This window comes from Talpa europaea, assembly GCF_964194135.1.
Source record: "Talpa europaea genome assembly, chromosome: 7".
NCBI lineage: Eukaryota > Metazoa > Chordata > Mammalia > Eulipotyphla > Talpidae > Talpa > Talpa europaea.
In genome coordinates, this window is record NC_140074.1 from 8,438,558 (window position 1) to 8,462,712 (window position 24,155).

The 24,155-nt window shown below is 36.3% G+C and overlaps 1 protein-coding gene across 2 annotated transcripts in view; it reads left to right on the top strand.

Moving 5' to 3' along the window:
- Nucleotides 1–3,230: 3,230 nt before the first annotated feature.
- The window catches only part of STRBP (spermatid perinuclear RNA binding protein), a gene marked incomplete at its 3' end in the record, with an annotated part of 52,497 nt that continues 31,572 nt past the window's right edge, over nt 3,231–24,155 (top strand). The window contains exons 1-4 of one of the 2 annotated variants that reach the window (XM_084238280.1): nt 3,231–3,392; nt 9,569–9,789; nt 15,374–15,539; nt 18,848–18,992. In XM_084238280.1, coding sequence (XP_084094406.1) covers nt 3,330–3,392; nt 9,569–9,789; nt 15,374–15,539; nt 18,848–18,992 — 595 coding nt within the window. In that variant the 5' untranslated portion in view covers nt 3,231–3,329. Of the gene's footprint in view, nt 3,393–9,568; nt 9,790–15,373; nt 15,540–18,847; nt 18,993–24,155 lie in introns of those variants that run through there. The other variant, XM_084238281.1, reaches the window with a different exon arrangement.

Genomic DNA, 24,155 nt, shown 5'->3' on the forward strand with positions numbered 1-24,155 from the left:
CTTAAAAAAAATTTGAAAGGGTGCTTGATTAATGAAAATTGATATACATGCACACTCATGTTTGTGTATATTCTACCTGTGCTACATAAAACTGTTCTAATGAGCATAACTAATATTCTTCTGAGCTGTTTTTCAGAGAAATGTACATGTTTGATGCATAACAAAACATTTTATTTAATATTTGAGAGTTTTTCCCCTTGAAGCCATTTATTGAATATATGCTCTTTGGGAGATACTTTTAGGAGTTTTTTAGAATGTGTCTCATTTCATTTGAAATAGTTATTCACACCATTGCATAGGTAGGAAAGCTGTGGCTTAGAGAAGTGAAGTGGCAAGGCCGGTTCTTGAATCTAAGTCTGTCTGACTCCAAAGCCTGTGTACTTTATGGCTTTTGTAATTCAGACTTATTTTTGATATAAACTTTGTCCACCAACTGTAAGTACTTTCAGAGTGAAATTTTTGTTGTAGGAGATTGTCTAGGTTTGAATCTTGACACTACTGTATACTTTTCCTTTGTGATTTTATTGAATTTATATTTGTTGTCTCTTTATGCTCTGGTTTCCTTATGTGTTAAATGGAGATAGTAATTGAGGTTGTTGTGAGGATTAAATGAGTTAATGTATGAAAAGCTCTTAGAATAGTATCTGGTAAAGCATTCGATAGACATTAGCTATTAATTAGTAGTGGAATATTTTCTTACCTTATAGATAAAGGAAGCTGATCTCCAATGAAATTGTCTTTGTGAATTAGGATTTTCTAAGGTCATATAGGCATTAATGGCAAAGTTGAGCATTTTAATTTCAAGGCCAGTATTTTATCTACCAGGTTAACCAACCATTTTTCAAAAAGAGAATCCCCTTAAAAAATGTGTTTAGTTTCTTCCTATCTGCTTAGAATAGGGGGATAGTATAGGGTTATCATTTAGGTTCTTGACCAGGTCTTGTCCCTGATTAATTATGAGACCTTAGTATTTCTGATTCTAGTTCATTTATAAATTGAAGGGTAGATGGAGGCGGACCAGATGATTTCTAAATTCCTTTTATAGCACCAGCAGAATATGATTTTGAGATGGGTGCTTTTATTGTGAATCATTGCACTATGTATGCCATAGCCCAAGTTCCCAGAGCTCCTTGATGTGTGTGTAGAGTAGTTTCTTGATGCTGAATGACTCAAGAGTGCTGTACTTTTGATAAAGGTGATATACAATTCCTCTGCTATGTCAGCCTTTTCTGCTTTCAATCTACTTTCTTAACTATGGTCGATTTATTGACTTTATCTATTTAGAGTGAAACTTGTGGACTTCTTTAGTTCTCTTCTGAACGCATAGCAGTTTCTTAACTGCTGGGTTCAAATGGTTGAATGCCCTGAAATGGAATAGGGTTGGGAACAGGAAATGCCAAGACACTAACGCTGTATAGTACAATCTTTATTTGGAAGGTATACTTTTCAGGAAAAGATGATCTTTGAGCTGTCTCTTACTTTGGGATCATGTTTCATTTTGTAACTTTCTTGTGCAAAAAGGCCTCATGGGTCACAGCATGTGTGGGTTCTCTCTGTACCTTGTATGTTATTTGTAATAAAGTAAACTCCACTTATCAGTTGTCATATAACCTTTTTTAAAAATCAAACTTCATTAGCATATATCAGGTGAATTTTGTAAGCCAGAATCAGGGGATTTGGTTACAGGGTATAGATAGTTTGCTTGTAGCTCACAGCTAGGTATCATTTGACTATAATCATTTGCAGTATTGGGGAGTGTTAAATGTCACACTTGGACCTTTCCTGGTCCCAAAAAGTCAAAAAGGATTTTCGCTCCTTAGGGGAACAACTAATAAGTATTAGGACGACGTTACAGACAAAAGTTTTTATAAAGGGGTTTCCTTATTGTAATGAAATTTAACTTTAAAAAAAAAGATGTTGAGATGAAGAGGAAACTGTTTCTTGGTGAGTTTTTAATGCTCTGTGGTATGTAAATTACTCTGATATACATGTAGTTAAAGCCTGTGGGTTTTTTTTATTTGTTTTAGAGATTTATTTATTTATTTATTTATCCATTCATTCATTCATACATACAAGCACTGGGTACAGTCAGAAGCGCAGGAGGGTGAGAGAATTCACCAGAGTCAGAGCAGGGAGTAGAGCAGGCAAAGGGACCGAGGTACACTGCTGAGGGGAACAGTGGGCGGCAGGGGAGGTTTGCACTCCCTGTGGGACCCTCCTCCGGTGGCCGGGGAGCAGCTGGGGATCGAACTGGCACTGCAGAGGCTGTGGGCAGCTTCGCAACCCCGCGCTCAACTGCTGCGCCACCCGGGAGGCCCTAAATCCTGTGTTTTGATAGTTGTTTCTCTAGGCTTTTTTTTTTTTTTTTTTTTTTAAGCTGAACTTATAATACACGGATTTCATCAGTCCTTCGAAGAGTTTAGTTTACCTTATCTGGAATAAAATAGGAACTCATAAAAGTGGAATAAAGGGGTAATAGAATGGTGATTATGCCTCTAGGGAGAATATAAGTGGTATCTTTTGTGGGTAATGATATCAGGATCTGGTGAATATTCAGGAGTCTGGCATATAGGTTGAAGGAGGAGCAGAGTCCCTCAGGAGTTAGGGAAAACAGAATCAAAAATACATTCTGAATTTCAAGTCTAAAAATTACTGAAGAGCAAACATTGTGCATATGTATACTGTCTGTCTTTTGGCCATTTCATATGGAAAAAACCCATGGTTCTAGATAGTGGTGATGTTGTATTTTCAGGTGTCTATTCTTTGAATAGGCTGACTAAAGCCAATTTCTAATTGCAATCTCATGGTTTGTTACAATATTGTCAGCAATAGTAACATTACTTTTCCAGGTGGTACTTTTTGACTAAATCTTTGTTAATATATCTCCTTGAGTACAAGTCGGCAATATATCTCCTTGAGTATGAGTCGGCCTGTTGCCACATTGAGGCTATCAAGAGAGTCACTTTTCTGGCCATATCCCTTAGGCTCTTGGACCTTTAGTCAAAGTATATGTAAGCTTTTAGTTTGAAATGAGGTAATTTTCCACCATAAAACTGGTCCCCTTTTTGTCAGTAACATGTTTATGTACTCTACACTCAAATATGAAACTAACCGTAAATAAGTATTTATGAAAAGTTGTATATTTCTTTTCTTTTGCAGGTGTATTCCAGAAAAAAAGTCTTTAAACGTCTTTGCTGCATTGACTCTTAGCTGTCAGGGTATTCAGGCTTATGAGGAGGTATTGTCACACAAAACAGTGTCTAGTGAAGACGACGAGAAAGAGGGGAAAGGATCATCGGAAAAAGAAGCTAAAAACACTATAGAAAACCATGGTAGGTCATTACTTATATTTCCTTGATTTGGTTACAAAGGATCCTAATAGCTTAAAATTGAGTGTTAACAGTTGAGGGCAAGTGAAACTGGTGTTAATTTTTGGCTCTCACACATCGCATACAAATGGCACTCTATTTAAACAAATCAAGTGAGTTCAGATTTATTATGAGCCCTTTAAACCACCAGATGGAGCCCCATGAGCCTGCAGGCCATCAATTATTAAATACAAAGAGGGAATGCTCATGAATAATATTTTCAAATAAATCTGGCATTAGTAAACCATACAAATGGCTAAGGTCACCTTGAACTTGAAATAATGTAATTTTCTTTAGCCTTCTATCTGATGTTTCCCATGGAAATTAAAAATCTTCCATCATCCTTTAATTACTGATATGAATGGGGAGCAGTCTGTAAAATTGTGTGAGTATATCACTTAAAAAACCATCTTTCCCCACTTTTTAAAATAATACGATCAAGTGTTGAATGTGCTGGGGGCACTGAATGTTCTGTTCTGTTGCCTAATTTTTTTTTTTATTTTTTTTAATTAATTAATTTTTTTTTTTTTATAGAGGCATGTTTTATTTATTTGTTTGTTTATACAAGCACTGGGTACAGTCAGAAGCGCGGGAGGGTGAGAGAATTCACCAGAGCCAGAGCTGGGAGCAGAGCAGGTAGAAGGACTGAAGTACACTGCTGAGGGGAGCAGCGGGCCTGGCAGGAGAGGTCTGCGTGCCATGTGGGACCCTCCTCCGGTGGCCGGGGAGCAGCCGGGGTTCGAACCGGTGCCGCAGAGGCCGGGGCAGCTTCGCAACCCAGCGCTCAACCGCTGCGCCACCGGGGAGGCCCTATTGTTGCCTAATTTTTTAATTGGTAAAATGGGCTGAATTTTTTCCCTCTAGTATTTTGGTTCTGCAGGATATTGTGTGAATTTCCCCCATAGTATAACTTAGAAAAAGCTTATAAAAGATGTTAAAAGTGAGGGAAAAGGCACAAAAATATTAATAATCAGCATGCTTGAAATATGTTGTTTAGCAGATCTGATGGTATTTCTTTAAATGTTATTTGGTTGAAAATTTACTCCCCTAAGGATTATAATTTAGTTGACTTGCTTTTTACAGAAGAAATTCTATTAATATGTTCTGGCTGGGGTCTCCCTGGTTTCACAAGGGGTTAAGTCTCAGCACTATCAAGCTATTGCCAGCCATTGCAACAACAGTTCGATCTCTGGCCAGGGAGCTCTAACCCACATGATGCAGCAGACATTTCATGTCTTACCCACTGCTCCCCTCAGCAGTGTATTTCAGTAGATCTGCCTGTTCTGCTCCCTGCTCTGTCTCTGGTGATCCTGTCACCCTCTCCCTCAGCAGCTCTGGTTTACACCCTAGTTCTTGTATGCATAAATAAAAATAAATCTTTATTTAAAAAAGTGTTCTGGATGGTAGGAAAAAATGTTTGCTTGGGGTTCTCTCTGGTTTTATGGTGAGATGTAAAAAACCACTGGATTTATGTTTCTTCCCATGTAAATTATTTGCCTCTTCAGGTAACTTATTATAGACTTGATTAAAGAAATGCTTTAGATATATATATTATTTGTCGTAGCCAATGCTTATTAATTTTAAATTTAGTTTAAGTTTCTTGGTGTAGAAATTTTTTTTTAAAGATTTATTTATTTATGCAAGAGCTGAGGTACAGGTCAGAGGTGCAGGAGGGCAAGAGAATTCACCAGAGACAGAGCGGGGAGCAGAACAGGCAGACGGACTGAAAACACTGCTGAGGGGAGCAGCGGGCGAGACAGGAGAGGTCTGCCATGCCAGCCAGGAATCGAACCCTCACTTCAGAGGCTGTGGACAGCTTCGCAGTGCTGCTCTCAACCCACTGCACCACCGGGGAGGCCCCTGGTGTAGAAATTTTAAATTTAACTTATAAATTCAATTTTCCAATCTCCTTTTGCTTTGCTTCTTAGTACTGAGATTTGAATGAGAACTGTGTTTCTGCATAGTTCTTCCAATTTTAAGTTTTTAATATTTTTTAAAATATCCACTTGGAGTTTATTTGGGTAAATAAGATTCCAGGTTTTTTTCTCTTTTTTTGGTAATACCATTTATTCAGAAAAGTGTGATGCTTGTCCTGTCATATCTAGGAAGCTCTTGGATTAACTTTGGCAGACTATGATTTGTCAGAGCTGTATTAGAGATTTATGTTATGTGGCAGTATGTAATTTTGCTGTGGTGAGGCTAGTGGTACTTGAGTCTAATAAACAATCTAGCATCTCCAATTTGTTATATGGCTCTTTTGTTTCTTTGTTACTTATGTTGGGATTTATATGAATAAAAGCTCATGAAGTGATTAAAATTTCTTTGTGGCAAAAGACTTCAGTTGGAAAACTGGTTGGGGATGTTGAATAAGAAAGAAATATAGGGCCTCCCCCAGTGGGACAGGCAGTTGAGTGCAGCATTGTGAAGCTGTCCGCAGCGTCCGCAGAGCTGGTTCGATCCCGGCCAGCTGGTGAAAGTCCCACATGGCATGGCAGACCTCTCTTGCGCCTGCTGCTTCCCTCAGCAGTGTATTTTGTCAGTCTGCCTGTTCTGTTTCCCGCTGTCTCTGGTGAATCCTCTCACCCTCCCGCGAATCTGGCCTGTACCCCAGGTATGTGTGTGTGTGTGTGTGTATGTATGTATGAATAAATAAATAAAATCTTTTAAAAAAGATAAAGGTAATTTCTTAAAGAAAAAAAGAAATATAGATGGATGATATTTAGGAAAAAAAGCTTTGTGATTGATTTTAGTCCAATATTTATATGATAATTGAGGATTTCAAAGAATTTTTAGTTATAGTTTACTTCACTGTACAGGGAAGAGTGATTCTGTAATATTCATTTATTGGTGCCCAAATTTCAAGTATTGATATTCACAGCAAAGACTTTAAACAAAATATTACTGTTTATTAGCCCCTAATTTCATATAAGACGCTGTTGCTACCTTTTTAAATGGAATACTTTTGGCTTAATGGAAACTCACCAACTTATCCTTGTTCATTTGGTTATGTACTGGTACAAATGTCTGAATGGTATTTGTAAATTTGGAAATATTCAGAGGTTTTTTTGCATGTGTGACTCATCTGTGTGAAGGAGCTACTTTATTAAATTTTCATGAAATTCATTCTATTTCTGGGCTCTACTCTGCTCTAGTGATTTCTGGGCCAGCATGTCATTTTAATTACTGCTTTTAAAATTTTAGATATTTTGTTTTAGAATAATATTACCACCCCATCCATCTTTGTAAAATGTCTTTTGATATTCTCAATCTTTTTTTTTCCACAAATGGGCTTTGAAGTTATTATTTTTAATAACATTGGTTGTATCATTATATAAGTTTCAGGTGTGTGCAGCATTATCAATCAGTATCTGTATGTACTACATTATGTTCATCACCAAAAGTCTAGTTTCCACCTGACAGCATAGAATTGGCCTCTTTTACTCAATTTACCACCCCCTTCCTTTCTGGTAACCACTGTTTTGTTTTTGTAGTCTAAAAGTTTTGTAGGCTTTTTTGGTGGTTGTTGGTCATTCGTTTCTTTTATCTACCACATATGATTGAAATCATAAGGTGTTTTCTCTCTTATTTTACTGAGCATAATACATTCTAGGTCCATTCAGGTTGTTGCAAATGTCAGGATTTCATCTTCTTTTTTTATTAGTAGCTGAATAGTATTCCAGACCACATATTTATCCACCTATCTGTGGATGGGTGTTTATGTTGTTTTCAACCCTTCATTATTGTGAACAGTGTAGTGAACATGGGGTTCATATATCTTTTTAGTGTTTTCATATTCCTTGGCTAAATACCCAGCAATGGGACAGCTAAATCATGTTATTTCTATTCTAGATGTTTTGAGGAATCTTCATACTGTTTTCCATAATATGTGCACCAATTTACATTCCCATCAACAATGTATGAGGGTTCCTTTTTCTACGCATCCTTGTTTCTTTTCTTTTTAATAAAAGTCACTAACAGTTCGTGAGGTCCAACACATGTGGTTTGGGTTTGCATTTCTCTAACGATAAGGGCTTCTGAACATCTTTTCTCTTGCCTGCTGATTATCTGTATGTCTTCTTTGAAGACGTGTCTGTTCTGATCCTCTGCCCATTTTTTAACTGAATTCTTTGTGTTTTTTGTTGTTGAGGTTAGAAGTTCTTTATAAATTTTTGATATTAGTTGTCTGATATATGATTTGCAAATATCTTTTTCCTTTCAGCAGGCTGTGTTTTTGTTTTAACATTTTTTTCTGCACTGTACAGGAGCTTTTTTATTTTGGTATAAGTTGGTTGCTTTTGCTCTTGTTTCCATAAAGACATTAATAAGACTGATGTTGATCAAAGACATCTTTACAGACACATCACCCAAAGCAGTGATAGTGAAGGCAAAGATAAACAACTGGGACTACATCAAATTAAAGAGCTTCTGCACAGCAAAAGAGACATTAACAAAAACAAACAGAAACCCCACCGACTGGGAGAACATTTTTGCACACAACACTAATGAGAAAGGACTTATCAAAAAAATCTACAAAGAGCTGATGAGACTCAACAAAAACAAAGAAAATAATCCAGTCAAAAAATGGGCAGAAGAACTAAAAAGAAACTTCTCTGAAGAGGAAATGCAAATGGCCAACAGGCATAATGAAAAAATGTTCAACATCACTGTAATCAGGGAAATGCAAATCAAAACTAAATGAGATACCATCTTACACCAGTGAGAATGGCACATATAAAAAAAACTAGCAACAACAAATGTTGGCAAGGTTGTGGAGAAAAAGGAACTCTCCTGCACTGTTGGTGGGAGTGCAAACTGGTCCAACCACTATGGAGAGCTGTGTGGAGATTTCTGGACCTACTAAACATAGAGCTTCCATATGATCCAGCAATTCCACTCCTAGGTATTTACCCAAAAGACACAGAAACATCAATTCCAAAGAACACCTGCACCCCTATGTTTATAGCAGCACTATTTACAATAGCTAAGCTTTGGAAACAACCCAAATGCCCAAAAATAGATGACTGGATCAAGAAGATGTGGTACATATACACCATGGAATGTTACTCAACATTCAAAAAAGATAAACACATGCAATTTGCAGCAACATGGATGGCGCTGGAAGGGATCATGCTCAGCTAAATAAGCCAGAAAGAAAAAGAAAAATACCACATGGTCTCACTCATAGCAGGAATCTAGAAAACTTAAATATGGGACCAGGAAAAAGAATAACTATAAAAAAGAAAATATCAAAATCAACAAACAACTATGAACCAGAGACACTCTATGGGAGGTAGGGGGCGGGGAAAGGAGGAGTTGGGGTCAAAATAAGGGGGTTGTAATTGTATGGGGAATATAAAAATAAAATTTAAATAAATTAAAAAATAAGACTGATGTTGAAAAACTTGCCTCATCTATATTTTCTTCTGTGTATTTTATGGTTTCATGTCCAGTATTCAAATCTTTAGTCCATTTTTGTATGACTTAGTCCACTTTTTATGTGTGGCTTAAGGTCTAGTTTTAGTCTTTTGAATGTTTGGGTAAGTTTTAAGTAAACCATCTTGAGGGAATTTTGATTGCGCTAGAATGCATTTGCAAATAAGCTTGGGAAGTCGGTTCTTTTACAATATGTATTTTTCCGTTCTGGAATTGGAATGTTTTCTACTAATTTATTTTAAAAATATAGCCTTGAACCAAAAATTTGAACAAATAGTGAAAAATACTTTAATTATCCATAGTTTTATGGTAGTGTTGACATGTAACTTTGTATTTTTTATTATTACTGTAGTATGAAATCTCAACATTTCAAGGTGCAAAAGTATCCAGCAATTTAGAAAGGGGGGCAAAGTATTATGAGCCACTGTCATGCATTTCTAGGCACTCTCTGTAAGCTAGGAAGTATCTGTTTCTTGCAGATGTGTAATATGAATGGTCTTTCTTGAAGTGGCATTTAAAACATAGAGGTTCAGATAAAAGGTAGTGTATACATAATGAGTGTGACCTGGGTGACCTTTGCCACAACATAAATGAAAAATCTCTAAAATTTTCCAGCATGGGGTTTTACATCTCATTCGTAATCAGTTTTTTATTGTGCTCAAGTATTTCGTGTTTGGCAATTAATGTTATGAGCCAATTAATGTTTGATGCCATCCTTTTCTGTAACATTTCCTTTGTTGAAGTAATTGTTTTCTCTCTCCTCACAGAGATCTATTCGATCTTTTGCCAATGATGATCGCCATGTTATGGTGAAACATTCAACAATCTATCCATCTCCAGAGGAGCTTGAAGCTGTTCAGAATATGGTGTCTACTGTTGAATGTGCACTTAAACATGTCTCAGACTGGTTGGATGAAACAAATAAAGGCACAAAAACAGAGGGTGAGACAGAAGTGAAGAAGGAAGAGGCCGTAGATACCTATTCCAAGTGAGTGTGGCCTGACCTTTCAGGTGTTTTGCTGTAATGCCCAGAAAAGCCCAGGGTGTCTTCCCACTGGATTATAAGTGGTACATGGGTTTTCTCCTTTATATGATTGTAAACAAAGGAAGTAAATATGAAATTTTTCTGAGTTAAAACTTAAAGAAAAATGACTGAGCCAGAAAAAGAAAATGGACCTGTTCAGAATGCCTTTTGAGAGAGAGTGTTTACCAAAACCTTTACAATCTTCTCCTTTGGAGGTTGTGCTATGTCATTTTTTTCATGTGTTGGTTCTGCCTTGTAAATTCTGAAATAAACAGTAGTGTTTTTAGCTCTGAGAAATCATAAAATGCCATTTTTGTCTGGTATTTAAAAATCATAGTGTAGAAAAAAAGAGTATAGGAAAATGTGTATTTTTTACTTTATTTACTTTATTGAGTCCTGGGATTCAGCACGGTGTCTTACATAGAGTCTCATTGGATAGTTGTGCAAAGTGAAGTTCTAATGGGGGTCTTTCAACAATTGTAGCATGGAGTCATACTTTGAAACTTCTTATATCCTGTTAGGCCTAGAGTTATTGTTTAGAGCCATGTCATTATGATTGAGAGTATGACTTCCTTTGAAAGAGAAAGCTCTTTTGACTGTTCTGTTTTAATTGACTTAAAAGCATTACATTAGCTCCAACTTATAAGTTGAGGCTAGAGGTTACAGAATACCTTACCGCTTTCAGTTTAAAATAAATACGATAAATAAAGATTAGTGGAAAGGTATTGGTAAATTGATTTCCTTCACATGAAAGATAATGTGATCCTTTCATCTTCAGATGAAATAGCATCAGTTTCCAATTAATAACATAATACCTTGACTTTGCTAACTATTTATAGGTAGTATATAGATTGTGTCAAGTCATAACCTTGTCAGCTTGAAGGTTCTTGGCAGTAATTGAATTTTTTCTTGTATATAATGGCTTTAAAAAGTATTCTGTCAAATTTGGGGGTTGTGTTAATTATGTAATAGTATCCAGTAATCTAACTCTGTATATCCCAGTTCCTGTGCATATTAAATAGTCATGCATTTCATTTTTAAAATTCACTTTGAAATTTTTTTTTAAAGATTTATTTTTATTTTAATTTAATTAAATTATTTATACAAGCACTGGGTATAGTCAGAAGTGCGGAAGGGTGAGAGAATTCACCAGAGCCAGAGCGGGGAGCAGAGCAGGCAGAAGGACTGAAGTACACTGCTGAAGGGAGCAGCGGGCAGCGGGAGAGGTCTGCGCGCCATGTGGGACCCTCCTCCGGTGGCCGGGGAGCAGCCTGGGAATCGAACCGGCGCTGCAGAGGCTGCGGGCAGCCTCTGCAGCCCAGCTCTCAACCGCTGTGCCACCGGGGAGGCACCACTTTGAAATTTTAAAACTTTTTTTATTGTGGTAAAATATATGTAACATAAAATGTGAAATTTTTTGCCAGTTTTCAGTGGTTTCATTTTCAGTGGAGTTCAGGCCTTTTAAATCCATCTTCTGTTGTTTCTTCCCAAGGCAGAATAGACTTTTGCAAAGCGCTCCAGTAGACTTTTGCTTAACTGGATCAAGTCGCTGTATGTTAAAGGTTTTAAAAAATGATGTGCTCCGTGCTTTCATGTAGATTTTTAAATATAGCTCTATATGTGGAAGCTTTGATCATTTCTGTAAAATCTTTCCATATTATGGAAAGATTGAGCGCCTATCTGTGCTTCTTACCACTGGTGGGACTCAAGGAGTGCAGAATATTTGTATCCTTATTTTGTATAAACTGGATGCAAACTCATCTTCCAAGAACAGAACTGTGTTCCAGTAATAAACATGATAGTGCTCCTAATATATGCTAATTTCTTCAGAGAGCATGAAGTTGGGTGAGGGCTGGCTTCTCTTTGTTAAGTATTAAGTACCTTGTGTTGCCAGGCACTGTTATACAAGCGTGTTGTCTTAATTTACCTTTTCACACCTCAAAGTCAAAGAACTTGTTTAAGATCCTACTATTTGTACTGTTAAGGTTGTTAGGACTCTATTCTTAATTTAAGCAATGCCCAAAATTTGGACCAATTGCTCTAGCCATTCCTACCATATTCATATTCTTCATTCAGACTTAGTACTGAATTAAGACTTATTTTCTCTGTTTAGTCATGCTGTCTTCTGTGTAAGATCAAGTATATCATAATCATGATAAAGAACATAATAAGCTGCTAGTAAAGACTAATTAATAATAGCTACCATTTATTGAAGGCCAATTATAGTACCAGATTATTTTTCATATTATCTTAAAACTAACCTATATAGTCTTTATCATTATCACCCTCTGCCACCTCCATTTGATTTTCAAAATTTCCACTGCTTCAGATTTGCTTATGAAAAAAGTGACTCAGAATCATTAACAAATTTTAACTTAAGGTCACTGAATGGGTATAGATGGTGGAGCCAGGATTCATATTCAAATCTCTGGATCCAGTTATCTTACTATCTATGCTTCAATATTCTCTGACTAAAATGTGGCAGTACAGAGAGATTATTCACTGATTCTGGGGATCAGAGAAGAGCTTATTAAGTAGGTAACATTTGCAATGTTGAGGGTTTTGGCAGGCAGTGAAAGTGTGGGAGAGAAAATAAATCAGTAAAGTGAGAAGTATAGGGATTATTTAAGAAATAATAGTTATTGCTTATTGAGTTATTTATATAAGCCAGGGGTTGGACTAAGGTCATTATTTTCATCAAATTAAAAGATGTTCTCAGCATCTCTCTGTTATCCTTTCTTACAAAAGAGAAAGTAGGCTCAAAAGGATCCATTAATTTGTAATTTATCCAGTGTCACATAGTATGTGGCAGAGCCAGTATTTGAGCCAGGAAATCATGCTTCTTTCTGAAATGCTGCCCCAATATGCTAGTGTCTTCATGTTCACTAGCATATAGGTAGAGTGACAGCCATGCAGAGCTTCTGTAATGTTAGTCTGGTTGTTCTATGCTGAACACAGTATACAGTACACAATACAATAGATTGGAGATGGCAGAGGTGTCATTTAAGGCTAGTCAGGAAGAGGTTACTGAAGTAGTTTAGGTGATAGATGATTAGAACTGGAGAAGAACCTAGTTTGAATGCAGTGGTTGGAGGGTGATAATGGAGGCAGTATTTATAAACTATGATTTGGAAGAATAAAGAAGATGAGAGCACAGGAATAAAGAAGAATCAAAGATGACCAGTTCTTTTCTTAATATTAGATAATTCCTTATATGTGGGTCACTTGCTTTAAAATGCTTTTTTTTTTAAAGATTTATTGATTGATTGATTTATACATACATACATACAAACACTAGGTACAGTCAGAAGCGCGGGAGGGTGAGAGAATTCACCAGAGTCAGAGCAGGGAGCAGAGCAGGCAGAAGGACCAAAGTACACTGCTGAGGGGAGCAGTGGGCTGCAGGAGAGGTCTGAGCGCCATGTGGGACCCTCCTCCGGTGGCCAGGGTGCAGCTGGGGATCGAACCAGTGCTGTAGATACTGCGGGCAGCCTCGCAACCCAGCGCTCAACCGCTGCGCCACCGGGGAGACCCTGAAATGCTTTTCATTTATTTCTATACTGCACCACCTTTATAGTTTTCCATTGAGATAATGTTTGTTGAATCTGTTAAGTGTGCTGCCTAGCTGGACAAGTGGCTGGATTATTTAAACATTTGTCTTGTTTCTGTTGTCACAATTTCTTTCTCGCCTTCTCCTTTCTCTAGTTTAGTCTCAACTCCACTGACTTTTGCCTAACTGTTGATTCTTTGCCTCTAGCTGGAATGACCTCATCTCTGTATAACCACGTCAAGACTACTGAAATCAAGCTTTCAGGTTGTCTTGCTTGACCTCCCTCCCTCTTTTGAGCTTGGGAAGCAATTCTAATAATGTAAGAATCTGAATGCTATGGTCAAGCCAACTTGAATTTGAATCCAGGTTTTACTATTTTACTCTCATTATGAACTTGAACAAATAACTAGCTTTTCTGAGGTTCACGTTCTTGTCTTTCAAAGGCTTGTTGTGAGGTTTAAATGAGAATTAATGGCTTGCAGTTCTCACATTTTACGTACTTCCCCCTCTTAAACAGGTCACGGCATTTGTGTTTAACTACAGTGTACATCTCAGGAGCAGGAGAGAATGACTCTCATGTAACATGTTTTCCGTACTCAAACATTTGCTTACTTGTTGAATGACTGCTAAGCTGAGTTAGTTACATTTTCACTTGTGATTAAAGAAGATGAACTGATAAAAAATCTCAGTATTAAGATCAAGGATAAGTTGCTAACATTTTTCTTTTTTTTTTTTTAGTTTTTAAAAAATGTTATTTATTTATGCATACAAGAACTGGGGTACAGGCTAGAGGTGTGGGAGGGTGAGAGGATTCACACGGAGTGGGGAACAGAACAGGCGGATTGACTGAAATACACTGCTGAGGGGAGCAGCGGGCAAGTCAGGAGAGGTCTGCTGTGCCATGTGGGTTGCTCCCTGGCCGCGGAGCTACAGTGGCTGCGGATAGCTTCATAAGCTGCATCTTAACCCCTTGTGCCACCAGGGAGGCTCGCTAACATTTTTCTTAGGCACCATTCACGACGATGTCCTTTGAGTGTTCTTTTTTTATTTTCTTTTCTTTTTTAAAATTTATTTATTTATTTTTTTATTATAAATTTTATTTTTATATTCCCCATACAACTGCGACCCCCTTATTTTGACCCCAATCCCTCCCCTCCCCGCTCCCCACCCCCCATAGAGGGTCTTTGGTTCATAGTTGTTTGTTGATTTTGATTTTTACTTTCTTATAGTTATTCTTTTTCCTGGTCCCTTATTTAAGTTTTCTAGATTCCTGCTATGAGTGAGATCATCCAGTATTTTTCTTTTTGTTTCTGGCTTATTTCGCTGAGCATGATCCCTTCCAGTGCCATCCATGTTGCTGCAAATTGCATGTGTTTATCTTTTTTGAATGCTGGGTAATACTCCATGGTGTATATGTACCTTTTAGTTATTCAATTTAGAATGCATCTTGGTCTGTTCTTTCCTCAGTTCTTCATTTTTATCACATTATTCTGCTTTCCCCACAACCTTTGGGAGATTCCTAGAATCTGAAAATTACATATCTATATAGAACCTTAGCTCATCTAGCTGACAGCTGTTTTTTACTTTTATGCATACTGAGCAAGAGATACCACTAGTTGTGGAGTTCAGGTCTTTTAGATTTCTACCTTGATTCTCTTTCTCAGTACACGTTATCAAAGATTCTTAATTACTGGCAAAATAATAGAGGTTCTAAAAATGTTTGAAAAGATGTTTAAGGGATACAGTACTTTTGGATTTTCTAAGCAATACAGATGTAATAAAGAATTGAAAGACCTATAGTCTGAAATACACTCCCTATTGATTACTTGGGAAAGATATTTTATGAGCCCTTAAATCTGAGTCCTACTTTTGAGGAATTTCAGATGTCTGTAATTACGCACTCCTTTATCAGTTCTGTGTGTATCCAGAAAGCCAAGTAATGAAGTTATAGTTTGGGAAACAGGTTGTAAAAGTAATCATTCAGATTTTTATTTTTAGGGATCAAGGTGGTCGGACATTGTGTGGTGTTATGAGGATTGGCCTGGTTGCAAAAGGCTTGCTGATTAAAGATGATATGGACTTGGAGCTGGTTTTAATGTGCAAGGACAAACCCACAGAGACCCTGTTAAATACAGTCAAAGATAATCTTCCTATTCAGATTCAGGTGAGTACAGTTTAATTGCACCTGTAGGAAAACTTGTAAAAAGGTGAAAGTAGATAGTGACCTTGATGAATTAATAACAAGGGATTGTCATTAGTAAAGGATAGGTACAGACAAAAGGAGTACCACTACTCTGGGTCAATGACTCATCATCAAATTTAAAGCAAACTTTGGTGATTAGATATATTTACCAAATTAAGATTGTTATTAAGATACAGTCATGAATTTTTCAGTTGTATCTTGCTAGGAGTCTGTGTTTTCTAGACTAGGTCACTCATCATTATAATGCAGGAAAGAATTAAAAGATCAGAGAGCCTAGACAACTGGAAAATTTCATAGGTCATAACTTAAAACTAAAGGCTCAGAAATTTAACAGTCACCCATTCATTCTATTAATGGAAGAAATATTTCTGATTTCTGTTCACAAACGTTTTTTATATTGGGATGCATTTAGAAAATTTTAAGGTTGATGTGCTTCATAAAGGATGCTCCTATCAAGCTCCTCAGGACTGAAGGCAACCGGTTAGCCTGGAGCTCTAATCTTTCTAGGACCTGCTCTGTCAGCTTACTCTAAGGTCCAGTTGCATCATTGATTGGGAAACAGATGATCTTTCAAATGTGTTATCTCTGGTATAATTAGATTATATCTTATTGTTAATTTCATGTCCTTATATCCGTATTACATAAGTAGATATCAGCCTATAGGATCCAAACTTTGAGTTGTTGAATGCTCTCTTTTCTTATGTTGGTTTCTTTTATTTGTATTTCTTCTAAAAAGTTTTTGTCCTCCAAGTAATCTGAATTCAAAATTTGTTTTCACTAGCTTTGGTGGTGAATTATTTTCTGTCCTGTTCACCAGTTGATCTTCAAAACTATTGTCCTTATTTTTTAATCTATTATTTTTGACATTCAAATTTGTGTTACTTGTTCACATGTTCCCCTATATTGTTTGGAGCACTATTTTATCATTCTGCCTTAGCTCTTAAGATAGGATTTTCTAGAAATGTTTTCTGTTCTTTTATAGGGTTAAATTTATTTCTTAAAAATTAAAAAAAATTCCTTTTGTGTTTATTTGGAGAGGGAGAGTGGTAAGCAGCATGGAATCCAATACAACTTTAAGAAATGAGTGGCTCAGTAATGGGTTTCTGACTAATTATACTTTTTGCTTTTGTTGTAGTGAATATTATTTATCTTAACTATAATAAAGTAATAGAGGTTCGCGTATATTGGAGGCATTTTCTACCGTCTCCTCTTTCTGTTTGCTCTCTTTGGTGAGTCCTGTTCTTATGAGAGTGGTTGTGTTCCGCGGGTGTGTCAGGGTGGAAAACAGTTGGGAGCCAGTGCTGTAATAATTGAAGTTCTTGTTCTGAAACTTGATCACATTTCTCCATTATTAAAGATAACAGGAGATTAGATCAAGCTTCAGTCTGCGTTAATAAAGCTCTCTCTGTGTAGAGAACAACCATGTGAACTTTGCATTATTTCTCTCCTGAGTGAGGATCATTATTTCTGGGCACCATAATTTTAAAATGTTGTCAAACTAGCAAGTATGCAAGAGAACAACTCAGGAGAGAGGTCAGGCCATATAAACCACTTCAAATATGAAGAGCCTAGGACTAAAAAAGACCTAAATGTCTTCAGGTCTTTGGAGGGCTTGTTGGATGAAGGTAAGAGAGAGCTGAGCTCTTAAGATCACTGGTGGGAGTCATAACAAAGGTATTTCAGTTTAATGGAGCCAGTGGAGTTATTCAGCAATGAAACCAGCTGCTTTGTATGGTGTTTAGGTCCACATTTATGGTTACTTGGGATAAAGGTACCCAAATGGGTATGTAATTGTCAGCTATCTCAGATTTAATTGTATACACACATAGACCACTATCATGCACATAAACACAAACATTGTTATTACTAATAATATTTCAGGAAATTATTTTGGGTATAATTTCTGTGTTTACTCCTTGTTTGCCCCCCTTTTTTTGTGTTTATGTGGAAAACCAATCTTTGCTGCCATATCATCTTACTTTCTTTTGTACCATCTCCTGAGCACTTCCTATAGCAACTTTCAACTAAGTACCTTAAGTAATTGGAATTGTACCATACCTTTTTCCTCCATACATACACTTTTCTTGATTTGAAGACTTCCTTGAACAAGGGATGACCAAAACCAGAAACCACTTACAATTAACCTAGCCTAAACCTCATACCATATGTCTGTCACCTTGATGCATCTTATGGTAATGTAAATGAAAAAATACTAGGTTCAACTCATTTTCTGATGAACATCTGTCATGTTCTTATAGTAATGAAATAAATGTGAACAGTTTTCTTTTTTTTTCTCTATATTCTAGTTTATTTTTTCACAAGGTCTGCCTGACCTTTCCCTTCCTTGGTTTCCTTTCCTCTGTTCAAACTTAGAATGATGTATTTTCTTTTTTCTACCTTCTTTGGAATATTTAGTGGTAAATATTTTAATGCACACAATTCAAGATATCCTAGTGTTGCCATTCAATTGTTTCTATGAAGTAGTAGATACTAAATTTCACCGTCAACAAAGATCAAATTATGTGCTTAATGTATAATGCTATATTAAATGTAATATATGATTCTCTTAATAGAGGATGGTCATTTTGTGGAAGGGTCTCAAAATATATGTGTATAATTGTATGTTCAAAGAAGTACTGTGTGTTTTTCAGTGAATTTCACATAATTTATCCCACATGATAACTCTCACTAGGATGATCTCTGAGGCCTGTTGTCAGAGAAAGGGAGGCATATTATTTGTTTTACTAATTTTTTGCTGGTGAGTGACTGTAGAAATATTTTTTCATTCGTGCTTAGTTGATTCTCTTAAAATAGCTATATAATCTTATAGAAAAATCTACATACTCTTAATGCCCTAGCTTGTATTTAGACTGTTCTTTCAAAAAGGTACTGGTTTAAGAAAAGCATCTGCAGTGATTTATTATTCTACAGTAGTTCTCTGTAATAATTTTAAGAACAATAATTGATGCTTTATCATTTAATTAATGCTGCTGCTATTATTTTTAAAATATTAGGAAATGGTTTTAATATCATTTCATAATTATACATGTTTGGCATTGTGGTTGCTTTTTGAGGGAGGGATGGAGAAAGACGATCTGCTGGTAAGTTGAGGGGAGAGAGAATTGTTATCCCTAAGCTAAAGAATTAAAGATTTTATTCTTTCAGCACAATAATACTAATAGTTAATAACATTTGAAAACTAAGGGGCAGACATTCATTTTTTTAGATTTCACCTAATTCGGTGTTTTTGAAATCTTGGTGACTTTCAGAAACTCACAGAAGAGAAATATCAAGTGGAACAGTGTATAGAGGAGGCCTCTATTATAATTCGGAATACAAAAGCGCCCACATTAACTTTGAAGGTGATACTTACATCCCCTCTAATTAGGGACGAATTGGAAAAGAAGGATGGAGGTACACACTACATAGATATATATATATATATATTTTTTGTTTTGTTCATTTAAGAACTCTCTTGAATGCTATGTTAACTATGTTTCATGGATTTAAGAAATAACTCTTCGTTTTATGCCTCTCATTGTATTTTAAACATCTTTGTTTCTACATAATCACTGTATTTTGTGAAAACGTATACATTCAAAATATAAATTGTTAATTCAAAAACCTGTGCTTATCATCTTGGTCTTAACCCTGCTTTAATTTAATTTTGTACTATTTTGGTATTCTGTTTTACTATTTTTAGTATTGCATTGTTATCGGTATCAATCAACCTATTCCTGTAGTTCGGCTTAAAGATTTGATTTCAGGATTAACTGTGATCTAAAACAGTATTGTTTCAAATTTATTCACTTTTTTAAAAAAAATACTCATTTGCACATTGCTCTTTGATTTCTAATAACATATATCCTTATAAGATTTATGTAAGAGATAAATTGGGAGGTTATTTTTTATTTTTTTTTTTATTTTTTTTTTTTATTTATTTTTTTTTTTTTTATAGAGGCATGCTTTATTTATTTGTTTGCTGGTTTGTTTGTTTGTTTTGTTCATACATGCACTGGGTACAGTCAGAAGCACGGGAGGGTGAGAGAATTCACCAGAGCCAGAGCGGGGAGCAGAGCAGGCAGAAGGACCGAAGCACGCCGCTGAGGGGAGCAGCGGGCGGCAGGAGAGGTCTGCGCGCCATGTGGGACCCTCCTCCGGTGGCCGGGGAGCAGCCGGGGATCGAACCGGCGCCGCAGAGGCCGCGCGCAGTTTCGCAACCCAGCGCTCAACCGCTGCGCCACCGGGGAGGCCCGGAGGTTATTTTTTAAAATCAATAATCTTTAGTAAATTTTTTTCTAGGAGTTTGAGAACATGTGAACATTTTGAATATGATATATGTGGGGATCATACTTTAGAACTTTCTTCTGAAGTTAGCAAAGAACTCTCTATAGCACCGTTGGCCTTAATAAAAGTAGAGTGAGAAATCCATTTACCTTTGAGAAGTAATATGGAGTTGGCAGCTACTTCTGATGTTTTTAATCCTGTCAAGTTAACTTGTTTCTGCCTCTTGGTCCTGTCTCTAGAAACTTGCCATATGATATTTCTTCTGTGTCAGACCTTTGACCAACTGGCTTTTCTCTATCATGACAGTTTAGAGGCAGTGTGGCCTATGTGGGGACTGCCTGTTGCTTTATTTTTTCCATCACTAAATGTTCAACACATTGCTTACTCCCCTACCTGAAATGCCGGTACAGTAAGAAATATTGGTCAGTTTCTTAATTTTTTTCAAGTTGATCTTTATGTAGAAAAAACATGCTTCGTACCAGTGAAGTTGAACTTGGGGTTTTGGCACACATGACTCATAGGACCTCTTAAAGTAAAAGTGATAGACTCTTTAAAAAAAAAGTTTTGAGTAGCTAAAATCAACTATACCATACCCAACAGATTTAAACTAGACTCATAAGTCATTTTTTAAGATTAAAACGCAGCTAATCTTTAATTGGGTTTATGCCTGTACTTTTATTTTTAGGTAAAGTATCTATAACACTTTTGAAGAACCAACCTTAAATGACTTAATTTCTTTAACAGCTTTACAGTTCACCATTAATTAGAACTATAAAATGATTTCTGAAGTATCAAGATAATTCTGTTAATTCTGGTAAGCTGTGTTCTACTTCACCCTCTAGTGTAAAACCAACCATTTCTAAGTATACTTACAAGTATAGGTATTCTTAAAAATTATTTGAGTTTAAAGAGATGAGAAAAAGATTGAAGTTGCCAAAGACTCGTTTTATTATATGTTTGCTTGTAGCTGTAGGTATTCCTTCCATTTCTTTTTCGAAAGTATTAAGAGAACAGCAGGCTTTTTTTCTCATGATTTTGTGTACTTACATGAGATTTTGGCATAGCTTTGTAGTGATACCCTTAAGCTTAGTCTGATTCCTTTGTAACTTTAATTTTTGTTCAGAAAAGTGAGTGCATCCTTAACTAAAAAAGAAGTTTTAAGAATGGAATTTATAATAAATTAGAGTCATAGTTTCTCTTCAAGGTATTTGGGTTACTGAAGGACCCCAAGATCTCTTATCTCTTGGTCATGAGCTGAGGCTCACAGTTAATGTTAACATTGTGTGGGATCAGGTGAGGTGTACGAATTGGCTTGCACCTGATGTTTTACACCTTACTTCCTTTCTTTACAAATGGCAATGAGATTTGCTTTGCCTTTGTTTTTAACCTCCCAGCTCTGTTGACTCACTTGATATCCCTCATAATTTGCTCATTTTGTCTAACCTGGGCTATGTCAAAGGCAGTTTCTTGTTTTGCACTAGCAGTTTTGCATATTCTTGGGCAACTTTGAGGCTCCTGCATAACTGAGCATTTGAGACCTAGGCTGTACAATTTTATTGTACCTGTTCCTCATACTAGACAGCTCCTTCACCTTTGATGCAGTTCTTTTCAGCTGTGTAAAAAGAGGTGAAAGCATATGATTCCTTGGGTTCCAGGAATTTCTAGAACTGAAAGATACCTCTTTTAAAAAACCTCTACTCTCTTAAAATGTAAAAAATATACATTGTTACTTTTTTCAAGAAAACATTTTCCTATAGCATCTCAACTTCTAACAGACTATTCATAATATATAACTCTTGTCATTTCTGTTCCTTTTCTTCACTGTCCACATATTTGGATAAAATCTAAAAAAGGGAAAGTAGCATGGTTAAGAGCAGGTAGAACTGGAAACCTGGGGCAGCTTAGAGCATCACACTTAACCTCCTCAGGGAGTAGATCTGACTTGACTTGATTCAGATCACCAGTAATGTTTTCAGTGTCCAAAAAACATAGTGAATTTCTTTAGTATTGTTTTTTATTTCACAGGTGATTTCCTCCTATACTGTCAGTTTCTTTGCATACTCTAAACTTTTACTTGAAGGTGTTTACTGCTAAAGAAGATAGAGAAGAAAAAGCACAGGCCTTGGTGCCTGGGTTAACCCCATTAGTTACTATTGCTGTTTGACCCTGACAAGTTTCTTCATTTTAAAATGTGGGTAATAAATACCTTAAAAAGTTGTTTGAGGTTAAATGAGAGAATTTATGTAATGTGAGCTGTATAATATGCAGGACAAGTTAGTTGATCAGTAAATAGTGATAGTTACTCAACTTACTAAAAAGATTTGCGGTGTAAACTTATTCAAACAACCTTGTGTTAATGAGAATAATGTATGTATGATAGGTCTGAAGAACTGAACCTAAACAGTGAAACTTTTAAACACCCATTGAAGTGTAGTGTTAGAACCAGTGAGCTATATTAGCTGAAGGGCTTCTAATAATGAACTTGTTTATTACATAGCTTATGATTCATTGAGGGTAGGTTTCTTTTTCCCTCCCTCTAGTCTGTATCCCTAGCACCTGGAATGGTGCCAAATACATAGTAGGTAATAAAAAAAAGTTTTAAAATAATTTTCATAGCATCTTGTCAGATTAAATAGGACTGTATGATGTGTATGTACCAAATGTTAACAATGGGCAACTCAGGACTCAAGCATTATGTGTTTAAGATTTAGCTCCATTAAGGTTTATTTTATGTTGTGTTATAAACTCTTTCTCATACATGATTTAATTTAACTTACCAAAAACCCTATGAAGTAGATAATTGCCCTGTTTTATAAATTAGGAAAGTCACAATTTATCCAGTTCCTCTGACTTCCCTATTAGTGTCTGGGATGAGTGTAGGAACATTGTAGCTGATTTAGTTACTCTGCAGCACACAGTATCAGCTGCTTTTGGTGCTAATGATTTTAAACCCAAAGTGTATTTGCTATATGGGTGATAAATCAACTGTTTATTATAGTTACATTACAATTTGAAACTAGGTGCACAGGGAAACTGCTGAGTCTTTTAGACTTAGGCTAAGACAAACCTCTGCCCTCAATGTTGTGGTAGATTTCAGGGAATTGTAGAAAAATTGCCAGTCTGTTTTCCATGTGTTGGTACCAATGCGAACGTAGCAGAAGTTCACTGACGGTGCCCAGCTAGGGTGAGGCATTAGATTCTCATAGTCCAGAGAACATGACTAGGATTATAATGATGCTGCAGGCTTTTTTCCTGCCTTCCCTAACTTGTAGACCTACACTAGCCAGTGCAAAACCTTTAGCCCTTATCTTTTTAGTGGCTACCTACTGAGGCATTGTCATACCAAGCAGCATTGCTAACATAACTTAGGAGAACAGTACCCTCTATACTATCTTAGTGGTACAATTACCTACAGATTATTGTGGCCTTATGTTTTGCCTGAACAGTACTTAAAGCATAATATCCACTTTCTACAAAATCTCAAGGAATTGAGAGAAGGGGCTGCCAGGATATCTTCAGGCTAACTGGAAAATTCACCATGAACTCAGTAACTCAGTTTCATCGAGATGGTCAGGGAGACCTACATCATAACCCAGTTCAATTATATTATCTTTGAAGAGCTCAGGTTCTAGGTATAGAACTCCTATTTAACATAGTTATGTACTGGCTTTCCCCACCCCATTTCCAGCCTAGAGGCAGAGAGTTAGCTTGCACGTAAGAACTTGAGAGAAACTGACCAACATTTCCTGCAGTATAGTGTGTTTCTGGTCATTGATCTAACCTCTAACCAAATAAAATTAGGCATAGTAGACTTTTCTAGTTGATTCCATTTTTCAGAATGTTTTATGTACCTTCATGCTCTGATGCCAGGTCACTGAGCATCAAATTTTTAAAAGCTGGTTTTCTTTGCTTTTGGCATTTTTGTCACTCCTCAGTGCCCCCACCCCCATGCTATTTCTTGCCTGTTTCTTGTCACATAGGGGGAAAAAAAAGACTCATAGTTCTGTTGTCTCTAATTTGAAGACTTCAAGATGCCTTTTTTAAAATAAGAAAAGCTTTGCTTCCTCACAAAATTGAAACACCTACATTAAAATTCATATAGAAATATTAAACTTGAGATTCTGCTAGAAGTAGCAGTGTTTTCCCAGCACCAATTCTGTGATTGTTACATTAAATAACGTTTTTCTTAATGAATGAAAATACCTAAAACTGTATTCTTATATGAAGGGAATAGGCAAGCAGGGCTCAGAGGTAGCACTGAGGTGCTATATAAAGTTACATTGTTTAAAA